This window comes from Sesamum indicum, linkage group LG9 (genome assembly GCF_026168435.1).
Source record: "Sesamum indicum cultivar Baizhima isolate 11 linkage group LG9, ASM2616843v1, whole genome shotgun sequence".
Taxonomy (NCBI): Eukaryota; Viridiplantae; Streptophyta; class Magnoliopsida; order Lamiales; family Pedaliaceae; genus Sesamum; species Sesamum indicum.
The window spans coordinates 23,420,256-23,434,826 of NC_142665.1; the positions used below are offsets into that span (position 1 = coordinate 23,420,256).

At 36.3% G+C, this 14,571-nt stretch overlaps 1 protein-coding gene across 2 annotated transcripts; it reads right to left on the minus strand.

Moving 5' to 3' along the window:
- Positions 1 to 23: 23 nt before the first annotated feature.
- On the minus strand, positions 24 to 2,963 carry LOC105177658 (uncharacterized). Of its 2 annotated transcripts, none has more exons than XM_011100880.3 (6): positions 2,609 to 2,963; positions 1,541 to 1,776; positions 1,179 to 1,437; positions 877 to 1,056; positions 641 to 796; positions 24 to 480 (listed from the first exon to the last, which is right to left on the minus strand). In XM_011100880.3, exons 1-6 carry the CDS (start codon positions 2,636 to 2,638, stop codon positions 307 to 309), a joined length of 1,035 nt encoding a protein of 344 aa, XP_011099182.1. In that variant the 5' UTR covers positions 2,639 to 2,963; the 3' UTR covers positions 24 to 306. The 2 variants fall into 2 exon arrangements, with proteins under 2 accessions (XP_011099182.1, XP_020554616.1); XM_020698957.2 differs by having other exon boundaries at positions 1,541 to 1,793.
- Between the last annotated feature and the right edge of the window lie 11,608 nt (positions 2,964 to 14,571).

Here is a 14,571-nt window from a genome sequence, read left to right on the forward strand (position 1 = left end):
TTTTCTTAGAAAAAGAGAGAATATGTGCGGAAATCATCAGGAGAGTGTAAATCATAAATGGGCCAAAAACTGCTTCCAGATTGGCAATGTCTACACATAAGTTACAGCGGGCTATACAGTTTCTTGTATGCTCAGAAAGACCAAAACTAGAAAGTTGAAGAAGAAGACTACAAGAGATGCAGGGCCTTGAATGAAGTTTGGCTAGGGAAGGGAAGATGGTCGAGATCAATGTTTGATTGATCTAGTGGATGATCAAAAGCTTCCAGAAAGAGTAAGTTGGTCCGCATCTGCAACCATCAATGGCCTCTAACTAGCGTAGTCAGTGTGGAGGAAACTCTCATAAGCTGTTCCTCTGAGAGCTTTGGTAACGTCGTCCCAATTCTTAATGTGGTCCAACAACAATCCTTTGTGTATCTTGATCTGTCGGCTTTTTAACTCCATTAACGGCAGCCCTAGAAACTCTTGCACGTCTACCAGTTTCTGGAATGGATAAGAGATGCGATGAGGAAGATGACGTGGGACCATCAAATGAACGTTAGGTCGGGTAAGCGAAAAGGACGACAAAGAAAAATGATGTGAAACTCGTAATTAGTAAAGTTGACAGAACTGAGATTTCCTAATAAGGTGACAACAAACTTACAGTTCGATTTTTGATGAGATCTTCATAGTAGAGAATGATGTGCCTAGTGCTGCTGAAATGCTCCAATGCCTCCAAGACCATCTTCTCCATTTGCTTTAAATCCATTACCAGTGATGTTGAATTGATTATGGGTTTATAGCTAGAAAGCTTATCAGCCTAAACCAAGCAGGTAAACATCAGATCTTATATGTATCTAAAGTTGGTGTAGCACAGTTCGATAACATGCAAAATAGTACCTCTTCATGTGAGTGAACATGGGACTTGTGCATTCCATTCAGGAGTTTAGCATATCGATCATAAGAATTAGCAAGCACTGAAACCATTCGACGCAGCAGATTTCTTCGGAAGAGAAATATTACTGAAACACCTCTATCATTGAAGTACTCAACAATTTCTTTATGGTACTCCATCAATCCCTGGATTAACGATCATGCTAGAGGTTAGCAATCTTAACAAGATGGCAACCACTCTCAAGCCCCCAAGACGACATGAAATACTCAGGAAATAAGTTCTGGTTGAATATGTTACAGTAGTTTACCTGATTCAGCATCCACTTGAAGCCGACTGCAGATGAGCATTGATTCTTGGAAGCACTAGAAACCCAGTCCAAATTGTAAACTCTATCCAGAGTTGACAAGATTGAGGAAACGTTATTTCTCCTCTCTTTCACGGAAAATATTTCTCCATTGGAGCTAACATTAGTATGGTTGTTCAAGAGAGTCTCAAACCATCCACTTCCAGATCTTTGCATGGACAGAATGGCAAAAGGCCGCACAGGATTACATGCACATTCAGCCCTTCATGCCCAAAAAAGCAAGAAAAACATAATATAGTGATTGTCTCTCACCAAATCTTAATGAGAACGAAACTTTTGTTTCAGACAAAGGTATAATAATTTACCTGCTAAAGGTGGTGGGTTTGGGATAGTGCAAGTAGGGAGTTTGAGATCTATCAATACTGTGACCATGGCAATGCCTCCAATTAACTTTAAGATTTAGGAATTTGGAACTTGTGTGAACATTAGTTTGCTTTAAACAGAATGAGAAGATATAAACACCACAGACCATGGCAAATACCAAGACTAATATCCTCAGAGAAGCTGGAGATTTCTTAGGTGGTTTTATGATAAGGCCTTCCTGAACTCACATGAAACCTATGTCAGTATGACAAGAAAGAAATAAATATAGCAAGAAACTTTGGTATGATTTCTGTAGCAGTAACAATTTGTCTCTCAAAATGCAGAAAAAAAAAAATCTCAAAGAAATAGTAAACCAATTACATAGAAATTCAAACACAGTAACAGATTCTCATTTTTGCTCCTCTCTTTTTCTGGCACAGTGTATCGACCTGACTGCTATGAAGTGAGGGAACAAAGTGAACGCTAGTGAACTCCATTCGCTCAGTATGCTATTCCGAAACAGAGCGAGGATGTAGATTACAATGAATAAATTGGAAGTACACTGCCTTACTGGTCCCAGGGGGCAAGTAGGCAGCTACGCCTTCAATACCCACCTGGTTCCAAGGAGCAGGCCTGCTGTGCATTCCCGGTCGCCCTCGCTGGAAGCCTCTTTCAAGGCTCCCGACTCAGCTGTCTATTGCTTGAAAGACAACAGGAAAGTATCACATGCAGCAACAAGGGGATTCCACAACCATGTTAACAAGCAGAGTTTAACAAAAACTTGTTTAATGTAAAGATCACTCTATTTAGCCAAAAACACCATGAAATTTCAGCTTCCATCCTCCAGGCAATACCCTGTGTTCCAACCTTTGGAAAAGAAAAAACACCAAAAAACCTACAAAATCATCCCAACCCACTAAAGATTTCAAAATTTTCAAATGTGTACCCAACTCCCATAAGCAAAACACACAAAATCTAGAACCAGAAAAGCTGAAATCCTGTATTCAGAAACAACACTACTCCTAAGCCCACAAAATTAAAGGCAAAAATAGAGGGTAAAAAGAACTGACCTTGGTGAAGAGACATATATCTTCAGCCATTATACCTCCCAAGAAAGAAAATGCAAAAGGGACCTTTCCCAAATACCTCAAATTTCATCAAACTCGTGACCACCAGCACCAAACCCACATGTAAGTATGTGAGTATGCATCGCCCATATTCTAGTAAACAACAAGGAGAAAGAATAGAAAAATGGTTTCCAAGTCAGCAGCAGCAGAGTGGGGAGTGGGAGCAAAGTTCCTCGTTATGAACAAAGGCAATAAAGGCAAACAGCTGGGCCGCTCTTCCTTCTATACACCGTCTTCTTCCTCATTCTTTTTGCTATTCTTTTCTCGAAATATTCCATTTACTTCTTCACTATTTCTTCTTTTTAGTTTAATATAATAATATTATACACTGAACTTAGATATTTCAGAAGTGTCTCTTAAATTTTTTGTTATAAATTTAAATGAACTTTGATTTCTTGGTTAGGTAGATTTATTTAATTATTTATTTATTTGGCTTTTCCTTTGAGTTGAAAATAGAAGAGCATAAATCCAACGTAATAAAACACGGGATTTCAGGCGCGCCAAATGATAAAGTTGAGTAGTTGATGCTGCTTGTTTTTACTTTGTACACTACGAATAAATATATATATATATATATATATACATGTATGTATTAAGTATTGCGACATGCAATTTTCAAGAGCATATAGAAGTTCTTTTATTGAAATATAATTAAAAAAAGGACTTATGAAAAAAAATAAATTATAATAGATGTGGAGAAGTAATATAAGAGAAAAATGTGGAGCAATGAGTAGTTAAAAAATATATAATTATGAAATTATTAAAAAAATATTAAAATTACTAATCTAATCACATTTTTTTTATAAGAAAAAAATAAAATAAAGGGTAAATTTGGATACTAAAAAATTAGTACAACAAAGTATTTTCTTTTATAATAGTATAGATTTGTGCATATATTATTATTAAGGTGAGAACCCTAAAATAATTATATTGGTTGACAAGATATTTATTAACAAAAATTACTTTTGAATATATTTTTTCACTCATCAGATAATCATTTTTTTTTTGAGTAAATTAAAATGGACATCTCAGAAAATTGTCATAATTATAAATAAATACCCTTCATTATTTAAAAAATTATAAATTCAACATTAGAATTAGCGGCCTTCTGACAAATACTTCCTTCAAACAACCCATATTTTAGAAGCATATTTATAATTATAGCAAATATAATGAAAACTCATTGCAATTTATCTTTTTTTAATAAATATCTAGTAATGTATATTCAATATCAATTTATTTTCTAAATTTTTAAACTCATTCTTTATTTTATTTTAAAATTTAAATTATATATTTTTATATGTTAATTTATATGAATAGCAAAGGAATGCGTATATATTTGCAGATCATATTTTTGTTTTTATAAGAATAAAATAGTTTGGGCAGCAACGAATGTGTCAGTGGACACCCTATAATCCAATGTGATGGGTATAGTGTTGATGGGAATTACGTCATGCTTTAATTATTGAACTCTTAGCTTAGAATTCACGACACTCTCACTCTACCACACCCCTTTCCCCTCCTTATATCTTTTCTCAAATCTAACGTTTGCCGCTAATCTCATAAATTGATAATCAAATTTTATGATATTTTCTGTGAAAAAATCTTATATTCAATCCCTATGTTTGTTAAAATAAATATATATATATATAGTTAATTATACCCCACAAGCGCCATTTTTTTTTAATTTTGCTAATTGTTGGTGAAACTATTAATATTATTTATATATAGAATTAAATTCATTTTGATCATATTGAAAAAATATTTAATTTTTTTTATAAAATTTAAATATAAAAAATCACCCGATATTATTATAGTAAGAAAATAAATAAGGTGTTGAATGTACGGGACACCGTATTCTTGTATTTGAAGTTATTGGCATCTGCAGGACAAAAACAGCGTACCCGTCGCGGTTGGGTTGGGAGTTTAGTTCCTTCGTATTACTAACAAAAGAGAAGTCGTTAATGCGATATGAATACTAAAATAAAGTATTGCTTAAAAGTGTCATTTTCATAAAGATTTCATGTCTTGGCCTTTTCCACTTGATGGTTGGTTAACATATTGTTGACTTCTATCTGCACTTGAATGCGTCGGAAGTATTGTTGACTTCTATCTCAATGAAAATTAAAAGAAAAGTAAAAATTGAATTTCATGTCGGTAAATTATTTTGATTTCACTCGCATAAATTTTTATATGGGGTGTATTTTAGAGTGTGTTCGGTTGGGATGAAATATCAGAATATAAGTGATAATTTAGTGTCTTGTTAGGGAGAAGAAATTAAGGTGAAGTAAAACTCGATGTATACAAAATCCTTCTAAAGTTCAATTTTGTTTCCGTACAGAATTGGACGAAAAGTTGAAATATAATGCCAAAAGTAAAAAAAGTACAGTTTTATTTTTCTATTAATCATATAATTTTCCTCCAAAGTTGTTTTTGGTATCAATAAATGCACTAATATTTGAACTCGAATTCGTTAGTTGAAAATATTGTTAGTAATATTTATTTTATTTCAACTAAATAATTTAAAGTAAATGAACAATACTCATTTCGATAAATATTTTTATTAATAAAAAATATTCTTCTTATTATTTGGTAAAATATTTTTAATAATAGATTCCTTTACTTGAAGGAGACACTAGCTTAAACTTTTTGGAAGAGAGGTAAGTTTCATGAAGTAATCAAAATCCATTACAAGTTTTTATGCTAACTTTGTTAAAGGTTTAGGCGTCTTGTGTGATTTATGTTTCTTGTCGTTTGGGCTTTTGCTGAATTGCCTTAGTAAATACAAAGCCAATCTAGTGCGTGTGTGTGTGTGTGTCACGGTTGAACATGTTTTACTTCCATTTTGAACATAGAAGAAGTGAGGTGTTGATTTTATCTCCTGCGCCAACGAATGCCATCTGCGTCTTGTTACATTTGTCATTCTCCTTCAGTTTCTAAGTCTTCATTTCTATCTTCAAAATCCTTTTTCTCGTGCAAGATGTCACCATAGTTTCGCAATATTTTATGCTCATTATGGATATTGTTTGTCTTTGTGATTTATTTATGTCCTTTGTAATATTTTTGTGTGCTTGCAGAGATGTGATTCTCATTTTTGTTTACGTGATATAAAAGAGTATTTATTGAAATGAAGAGCAATAACAGGACCGGAGAGAGTGCATTGTCCCTCTTCTCTTTTTCTTTCAATATATCTCGTTAGCAAGATTGGTCTTGGATTGATTTACTTTTACTAGAGGGGATATAGTGAGAGAAAATGAGTTGAGGATTGATTTCTGCCTTGGGTGGTTATAATCTGCTAACCAATTCTTGAATTGGTTGCCAACGACCACTACAAAATATTGTAGTTTTGAACCATAACTTTGGTGTGATTAGCCATTTCGATTTCCTTCCTGTTAAAAGCGGTCTCTGTAATTTTCAGCCTTGAATCACATGGTAGTTTCTATAGCATCACCTTGATTTTTGGGTACTCATACGGAAGAGGCAGAATGATCCTTTTGCTCAGGAACAATTAATCAGTTATATATGTTGTAGCTGATGTTTGTGTTTACATGCGGCATACTGTTTATCAGGTAAAGAACTAATCATTCACCTACCCAAGTTTCTGTTATTTTTCTGCCTTCAGGTACTTATGGGTAGTTTCATACATATTTTAGTGGTAACAGTTTCCTAGTAATATGGTTTTGGTATTTGCAGAAACCAGGATATTAGGCCTATAAGTAGTTGAATCTACGGCCTTGCTTGATAAATCACACAACTGTTCTTTAGAAAGTGAATGATATCTTTACTTGAAGTAGTCACTAGCTTTAACTTTTTGGAAAAGAGGTAAGTTTCATGAAGTAATCAAAATCCATTACAAGTTTTTATGCTAACTTTGTTAAAGGTTGAGGTGTCTTGTATGATTTATATTTCTTATCGTTTGGGCTTTTGTTGAAATGTCTTAGTAAATACAAAGCTAATCTAGTGTGTGTGTGTGTGTGTGTACGTGTGGGATGTATGTGGGTGGGTGGGTGTGTGTGTGGGGGGGGGGGTGTGTGGGTGTGTGTGTGTGGGGTGTGTGTGTGTCACGGTCGAACATGTTTTTATTTTGAACATAGAAGAAGTGAGGTGTTGATTTTATCTCCTGCGCCAATGAATGCCATCTGCATCTTGTTACATTTGCCATTCTCCTTCAATTTCTAAGTTTTCATTTCTATCTTCACAATCCTTTTTCTTGTGCAGGATGTCACCATAGTTTTGCAATATTTTATGCTCATTACGGCTATTGCTTGTCTTTGTGGTCTATTTATGTCCTTTGTAATAATTTTGTGTTCTTGCATAGATGTGTATCCTCATTTTTGTTTACCTGATATTAAAGAGTATTTATTGAAATAAAGAGCAATAACAAGATAGGAGAGAATGCATTGTCCCTCTTCTTTTTTCCTTTCAATATATCTCGTTAGAAAGAGCGGTCTTGGATTGATTTACTTTAGTGGAGGGGATATAATGAGAGAAAATGAGTGGAGGATTGATAAAATATGATAAATGCCTTGGTTGGTTTTGATCTGCTAACCAATTCTTGAATTTGTTGTCAGCGACCCCTACAAAATGTTGTAATTTTGAACCCTGACTTTGGTGTCATTCCTGCTAATAGCTGTCTCTATAATTTTCACCCTTGAATCACATGATAGTTTCTGTAGCATCACCTTGATTTTTGGGTACTCAAATGGAAGAGGGAGAATGGTCCTTTTGCTCAGGAACAAATGATCAGTTATATTTGCTGTAGCTGATGGTTGACTCATGCTTGTGCTTACATGTGGCATACTGTTTATCAGGTAAAGAACTAATCATTCACCTCCCCAAGTTTCATTTACTTTTCTGCCTTCAAGTACTTATGGGTAGTTTCATACATATTTTAGTGGTAACAGTTTCCTAGTAATGTGGTTTTGGTATGTGTGTGTGGTGTGTGGTGTGTGTGTATGTGTGTGTGTGTGTGTGCATGTGGGGTGTGTGTGTGTGTGTGTGTGGTGTGAGTGTGTGTGGGTGTGTGTGTATGTGTGTGTAGGGTGTGTCTGTGGAGGGAGGGATGTCTCGGTAGAACATGTTTTACTTCCATTTGGAACATAGAAGAAGTGAGATGTTGCTTTTATCTTCTGCGCCAACGAATGCCATCTGCGACTTTTTACATTTGAGCAGTATGGGTAGTTGGATACGTCGAAGGTACTTTTCTATTTCTTTTTTGTTTTTCTTTTTATCCTTTGAAGGCACTTTTCTGAATCAGCTAAATTACTGGTATAAATTGCAGGAATTGAAGCGCAAGCGAAGAAAGAGGAAGAGTAGGAAGGAGAAAAGGAGGAGTAGGAGTTACCATCTTTCAGATGATTATTCTGATGATTATGTTGATATGCGGCATAAGAGGAGTAGTAGGAAGCCATACTCAGTCTCTGATTCTGATGTCAGTGCTTCAGATGATTCGCGAGTGGGTAGGGGCAAGAAGCGGTCCGAGAAGAAGAGCAGGAAATATCGCCATGAAGAGGACTAGCATCTACAGTGGGTGACATGTCTTGTGCTTTTAAGGTTCCTATATACTACTGCTAAGTGTGCCGTATTCAGTCTTTAATCTGGTGGTTGATGAGCTTCTTGATGAAAATCACTTTAACTTAGTGGATAATGCATTAGTTTGGTGCATTTGCTGTTTTTCAGTTTGTTGTAATGTATCATTTTAATTGCTTTGTTCTTCTGGTTGTATGAATTCTGACATTTACTGAGTATACGATGTGTGATTCCGACTTGTGATCTGTCCTGTTAGTTGAAATATTGCAATAATACTTTAGAATTTTATTGAGTTTAAAGTTGTTTTACTTGTTGGCTGCTATTCGATGGTTTGAGGAAAATCTGCCTGTAGGCATAAAGAGCTTAACTATTGCTGCTCTTTTGAAGCCAGTGCTATTATTGGAGCAAAGAAGGTTGCAGCATTTCCTAATGTGTTTTATATATGTAATTGTATTAGGGCGCGATTTTATGATTAATATTATCTAGTTTCTAGATCAACATCTATGAAAAACATGATCTGGTGTAGCAGGTTTCTGTTGAAATCAGGATGTTAACGAATATATTTTTATATGTTCTAATCAGCTACTACATTTCTTTTTCAATTTTATCGACCAACTTGAAAAGTTTTGCTGAATGATGGCCCCTCCTTGTTCCGACTTTTTAATTCCCTCGTCTATGCTTCTTTTTGTGTGTGTGTGTGTGTGGTGTTTGGGTGTGTGTCTGTGCATGTGGTGTGTGTGTCTGTCGGTGTGTGCGTGCATTTGGGGTGTGTGTGTGCGTGTGTGTGTGGGGTGTGTGAGTGTGTGTGTGTGTGTTTGGGGTGTGTCTGCAGAGGGAAGGGTTTCTAGGTAGAACATGTTTTGTGTTCATTTGGAACATAGAAAAAGTAAGGTGTTGCTTTTAGATTTTGCACCAACGAATGCCATCTGCGTCTTTTTGCATTTGAGCAGTATGAGTAGTTGGATACGTTGAAGGTACTTTTCTATTTCTTTTTTGTTTTTCTTTTTATCCTTTGAAGGCACTTTTCTGAATCAGCTAAATTACTGGTATAAATTGCAGGAATTGAAGCGCAAGCGAAGAAAGAGGAAGAGTAGGAAGGAGAAGAGGAGGAGTAGGAGTTACCATCTTTCAAATGGTTATTCTGATGATTATGTTGATCTGCGGCATAAGAGGAGTAGTAGGAAGCCATACTCAGTCTCTGATTCCGATGTCAATGCTTCAGATGATCAGCGAGTGGGTAGGGGCAAGAAGCGGTCCGAGAAGAAGAGCAGGAAATATCGCCATGAAGAGGACTAGCATCTACAGTGGGTGACATATCTTGTGCTTTTAAGGTTCCTCTATACTACTGCTAAGTGTGCCGTATTCAATCTTTAATCTGGTGGTTGATGAGCTTGTTGATGAAAATCACTTTAACTTAGTGGATAATGCATTAGTTTGGTGCATTTGCTGTTTTTCAGTTTGTTGTAGTGTATCATTTTAATTGCTTTGTTCTTCTTGTTGTAAGAATTCTGACATTTACTAATTATGCGATGTGTGATTCCGACATGTGATCGGTCCTGTTAGTTGAAATATTGCAATAATGCTTTAGAATTTTATTGAGTTTAAAGTTGTTTTACTTGTTGGTTGCTATTCGATGGTTTGAGGAAAATCAACCTGTAGGCATCAAGAGCTTAACTATTGCTGCTCTTTTGAACCCCAGTGCTGTTATTGGAGCAAAGAAGGTTGCAGCATTTCCTAGTGTATTTTATATTTGTAATTGTATTAGGGCACGATTTTGTGATTAATATTATCTAGTTTTGTAGATGAACATCTATGAAAATCATGATCTGGTGTAGCAGGTTTCTGTTGAGATCATGATGTGAACGAATATAGTTTTATATGTTCTAATCAGCTACTACATTTCTTTTTCAATTTTATCGACCAACTTGAAGTTTTGTTGAATGATGGCCCCTCCTTGTTCCGACTTTTTAATTCCCTCGTCTATACGTCTTTTTTATTGTGTGTGTGTGCGAGGTGTTTCTGTGCGTGTGTGTGTGTCTATGCATGTTTTGTGCGTGTGTGTGTCGGTGTGTGCGTGTGTGTGTGTGTGTATGCATATGGGGGGTGTTTGTGTGTGTGTGTGTGGGTAGGGTGTGTCTGTGGAGGGAGGGGTATTTGGGTAGAACATGTTTTACTTCCATTTGGAACATAGAAGAAGTGAGGTGTTGCTTTTATCTTCTGCGCCAACGAATGCCATCTGCGTCTTTTTACATTTGAGCAGTATGGGTAGTTGGATACGTTGAAGGTACTTTTCTATTTCTTTTTTGTTTTTTTTTTTTATCCTTTGAAGGCACTTTTCTGAATCAGCTAAATTACTGGTATAAATTGCAGAAATTGAAGCGCAAGCGAAGAAAGAGGAAGAGTATGAAGGAGAAGAGGAGGAGTAGGAGTTACCATCTTTCATAACTGATGATTATGTTGATCTGCGGCATAAGAGGAGTAGTAGGAAGCCATACTCAGTTTCTGATTCCAATATCAGTGATTCAGATGATTTGCGAGTGGGTAGGGGCAAGAAGCGGTCCGAGAAGAAGAGCAGGAAGTATCGCCATGAAGAGGACTAGCATCTACAGTGGGTGACATGTCTTGTGCTTTTAAGGTTCCTCTATACTACTGCTAAGTGTGTCATATTCAACCTTTAATCTGGTGGTTGATGAGCTTGTTGATGAAAATCACTTTAACTTAGTGGATAATGCATTAGTTTGGTGCATTTGCTGTCTTTCAGTTTGTTGTAATGTATCACTTTAATAGCTTTGTTCTTCTGGTTGTAAGAATTCTGACATTTATTGAGTATACGATGTGTGATTCCGACTTGTGATCGGTCCTGTTAGTTGAAATATTGCAATAATACTTTAGAATTTTATTGAGTTTAAAGTTGTTTTACTTGTTGGTTGCTATTCGATGGTTTGAGGAAAATCTGCCTGTAGGCATCAAGAGCTTAACTATTGCTGCTCTTTTCAACCCAATGCTATAATTGGAGCAAAGAAGGTTGCAGCATTTCCTAGTGTGTTATATATATGTAATTGTATTAGGGCACGATTTTGTGATTAATATTATCTAGTTTCTGGATCAACATCTATGAAAATCATGATCTGGTGTAGCAGGTTTCTGTTGAGATCATGATGTAAATGAATATATTTTTATATATTCAAATCAGCTTCTATATTTCTTTTTCAATTTTATCGACCAACTTGAAAGGTTTTGCTGAATGATGGCCCCTCCTTGTTCCGACTTTTTAATTCCCTTGTCTATGCGTCTTTTTTTGTGTGTGTGTGTGTGGTGTTTGTGTGTGTGTGTGTGTGTGTCTGTGCGTGTGGTGTGTGTGTATCGGTGTGTGCGTGTGTGTGTGTGTCTGTGTGTGCGTGCATTTGGGGTGTGTGTGTGTGTGTGTGTGTGTGTGTGTAGGGTGTGTCTGTGGAGGGAGGGGTGTCTCGTTAGAACATGTTTTACTTCCGTTTGGAACATAGAAGAAGTGGGTGTTGCTTTTATCTTTTGTGCCAACGAATGCCATCTTCGTCTTTTTACATTTGAGCAGTATGGGTAGTTGGATACGTCGAAGGTACTTTTCTATTTTTTTTTTTTTGTTTTTCTTTTTATCCTTTGAAGGCACTTTTCCGAATCAGCTAAATTAATGGTATAAATTGTAGGAATTGAAGCGCAAGCAAAGAAAGAGGAAGAGTAGGAAGGAGAAGAGGAGGAGTAGGAGTTACCATCTTTGAGATGATTATTCTGATGATTATGTTGATCTGCGGCATAAGAGGAGTAGTAGGAAGCCATACTCAGTATCTGATTCCGATGTCAGTGCTTCAGATGATTCGCGAGTGGGTAGGGGCAAGGAGCTGTCCAAGAAGAAGAGCAGGAAATATCGCCATGAAAAGGACTAGCATCTACAGTGGGTGACATGTCTTGTGCTTTTATGGTTCTTCTATACTACTGCTAAATGTGCCGTATTCAATCTTTAATCTGGTGGTTGATGAGCTTTTTGATGAAAATCACTTTAACTTAGTGGATAATGCATTAGTTTGGTGCATTTGCTGTTTTTCAGTTTGTTGTAATGTATCATTTTAATTGCTTTGTTCTTCTGGTTGTAAGAATTCTGATGTTTACTGAGTATGCGATGTGTGATTCCGACATGTGATCGGTCCTGTTAGTTGAAATATTGCAATAATGCTTTAGAATTTTATTGAGTTTAAAGTTGTTTTACTTGTTGGTTGCTATTCGATGGTTTGAGGAAAATCTTCCTGTAGGCATCAAGAGCTTAACTATTGCTGCTCTTTTGAACCCCAGTGCTGTTATTGGAGCAAAGAAGGTTGCAGCATTTCCTAGTGTATTTTATATTTGTAATTGTATTAGGGCACGATTTTGTGATTAATATTATCTAGTTTTGTAGATCAACATCTATGAAAATCATGATCTGGTGTAGCAGGTTTCTGTTGAGATCATGATGTGAACGAATATAGTTTTATATGTTCTAATCAACTACTACATTTCTTTTTCAATTTTATCGACCAACTCGAAAAGTTTTGTTGAATGATGGCCCCTCCTTTTTCCGACTTTTTAATTCACTCGTCTATGCATCTTTTTTGTGTGTGTGTGTGTGTGGTGTTTGGGTGTGTGTGTGTGTGTGTCTGTGAGTGTGGTGTGTGTGTGTGTGTGTCAATGTGTGCACACGCGTGTGTGTTTGTGTGTGTGTCGGTGTATGCGTGTGTGTGTGTGTGTGTGCATATGGGGGGTGTATGTGTGTGTGTGTGTGGGTGTGTGTGTGTGTGTAGGGTGTGTCTCTGGAGGGAGGGGTGTCTGGGTAGAACATGTTTTACTTCCATTTAGAACATAGAAGAAATGAGGTGTTGCTTTTATCTTTTGCGCCAACGAATGCCATCTGCGTCTTTTTTCATTTGAGCAGTATGAGTAGTTGGATACGTTGAAGGTACTTTTCTATTTCTTTTTGGTTTTTCTTTTTATTCTTTGAAGGCACTTTTCTGAATTAGCTAAATTACTGGTATAAATTACAGGAACTGAAGCGCAAGCGAAGAAAGAGGAAGAGTAGGAAGGAGAAGAGGAGGAGTAGGAGTTACCATCTCTCATATGATTATTCTGATGATTATGTTGATCTATGGCATAAGAGGAGTAGTAGCTTCAGTCTCTGATTCCGATGTCAGTGCTTCAGATGATTCGCGAGTGGGTAGGGGCAAGAAGCGGTCCAAGAAGAAGGGCAGGAAATATCGCCATGAAGAGGACTAGCATCTACAGTGGGTGACATGTCTTGTGCTTTTAAGGTTTCTCTATACTATTGCTAAGTGTGCCATATTCAATCTTTAATCTGGTGGTTGATGAGCTTCTTGATGAAAATCACTTTAACTTAGTGGATAATGCATTACTTTGGTGCATTTGTTGTTTTTCAGTTTTTTGTAATGTATCATTTTAATTACTTTGTTTTTCTGGTTGTAAGAATTCTTAGATTTACTAAGTATGCGATGTGTGGTTTCGACATGTGATCGGTCCTGATAGTTGAAATATTGCAATAATGCTTTAGAATTTTATTGAGTTTAAAGTTGTTTTACTTGTTGGCTACTATTCGATGGTTTGAGGGAAATCTGCCTGTGGGCATCAAGAGCTTAACTATTGCTGCTTTTTTGAACCCAATGCTATTATTGGAGCAAAGAAGGTTGCAACATTTTCTAGTGTGTTTTATATATGTAATTGTATTAGGGCATGATTTTGTGATTAATATTATCTAGTTTCTAGATCAACATCTATGAAAATCATGATCTGGTGTAGCAGGTTTTTGTTGAGATCATGATGTGAACGAATATATTTTTATATGTTCTAATCAGCTATTCCATTTCTTTTTCAATTTTATCGAACCAACTTGAAAAGTTTTGCTGAATGATGGCCCCTCCTTGTTCTGGCTTTTTAATTCCCTCGTCTATGCATCTTTTTTTTTGTGTGTGTGTGTGTGTGGTGTTTGGGTGTGTGTGTGTGTCTGTGCATGTGGTGTTTGTGTGTGTGTCGGTGTGTGCGTGTGTGTGTGTGTGTTTGTGTGTGTGCATGTGGGGTGTGTGTGTTTGGGTGTGTGTGTGTGTGGAGGAGGTGTGTCTCGGTAGAACATGTTTTACTTCCATTTGGAACATAGAAGAAGTGAGGTGTTGCTTTTATCTTCTGCACCAACGAATGGCATCTGCGTCTTTTTACATTTGAGCAGTATGGATAGTTGGATTACCTTGAAGGTACTTTTCTATTTTTTTATTGTTTTTTTCTTTTTATCCTTTGAAAGCACTTTTCTGAATCAGCTAAATTACAGGTATAAATTGCAGGAATTGAAGCGCAAGCGAATAAAGAGG

Coding starts and splice junctions, on each gene's coding strand:
- LOC105177658 (XM_011100880.3), bottom strand. CDS start 2,638: ATGGCTGAAGATATATGTCTCTTCACCAAG. Junction 1,438..1,540: donor AAACCCACCACCTTTAGCAG/GTAAATTATTAT, acceptor TTGGGCATGAAG/GGCTGAATGTGCATGTAATC. Junction 1,057..1,178: donor TCAAGTGGATGCTGAATCAG/GTAAACTACTGT, acceptor TCGTTAATCCAG/GGATTGATGGAGTACCATAA.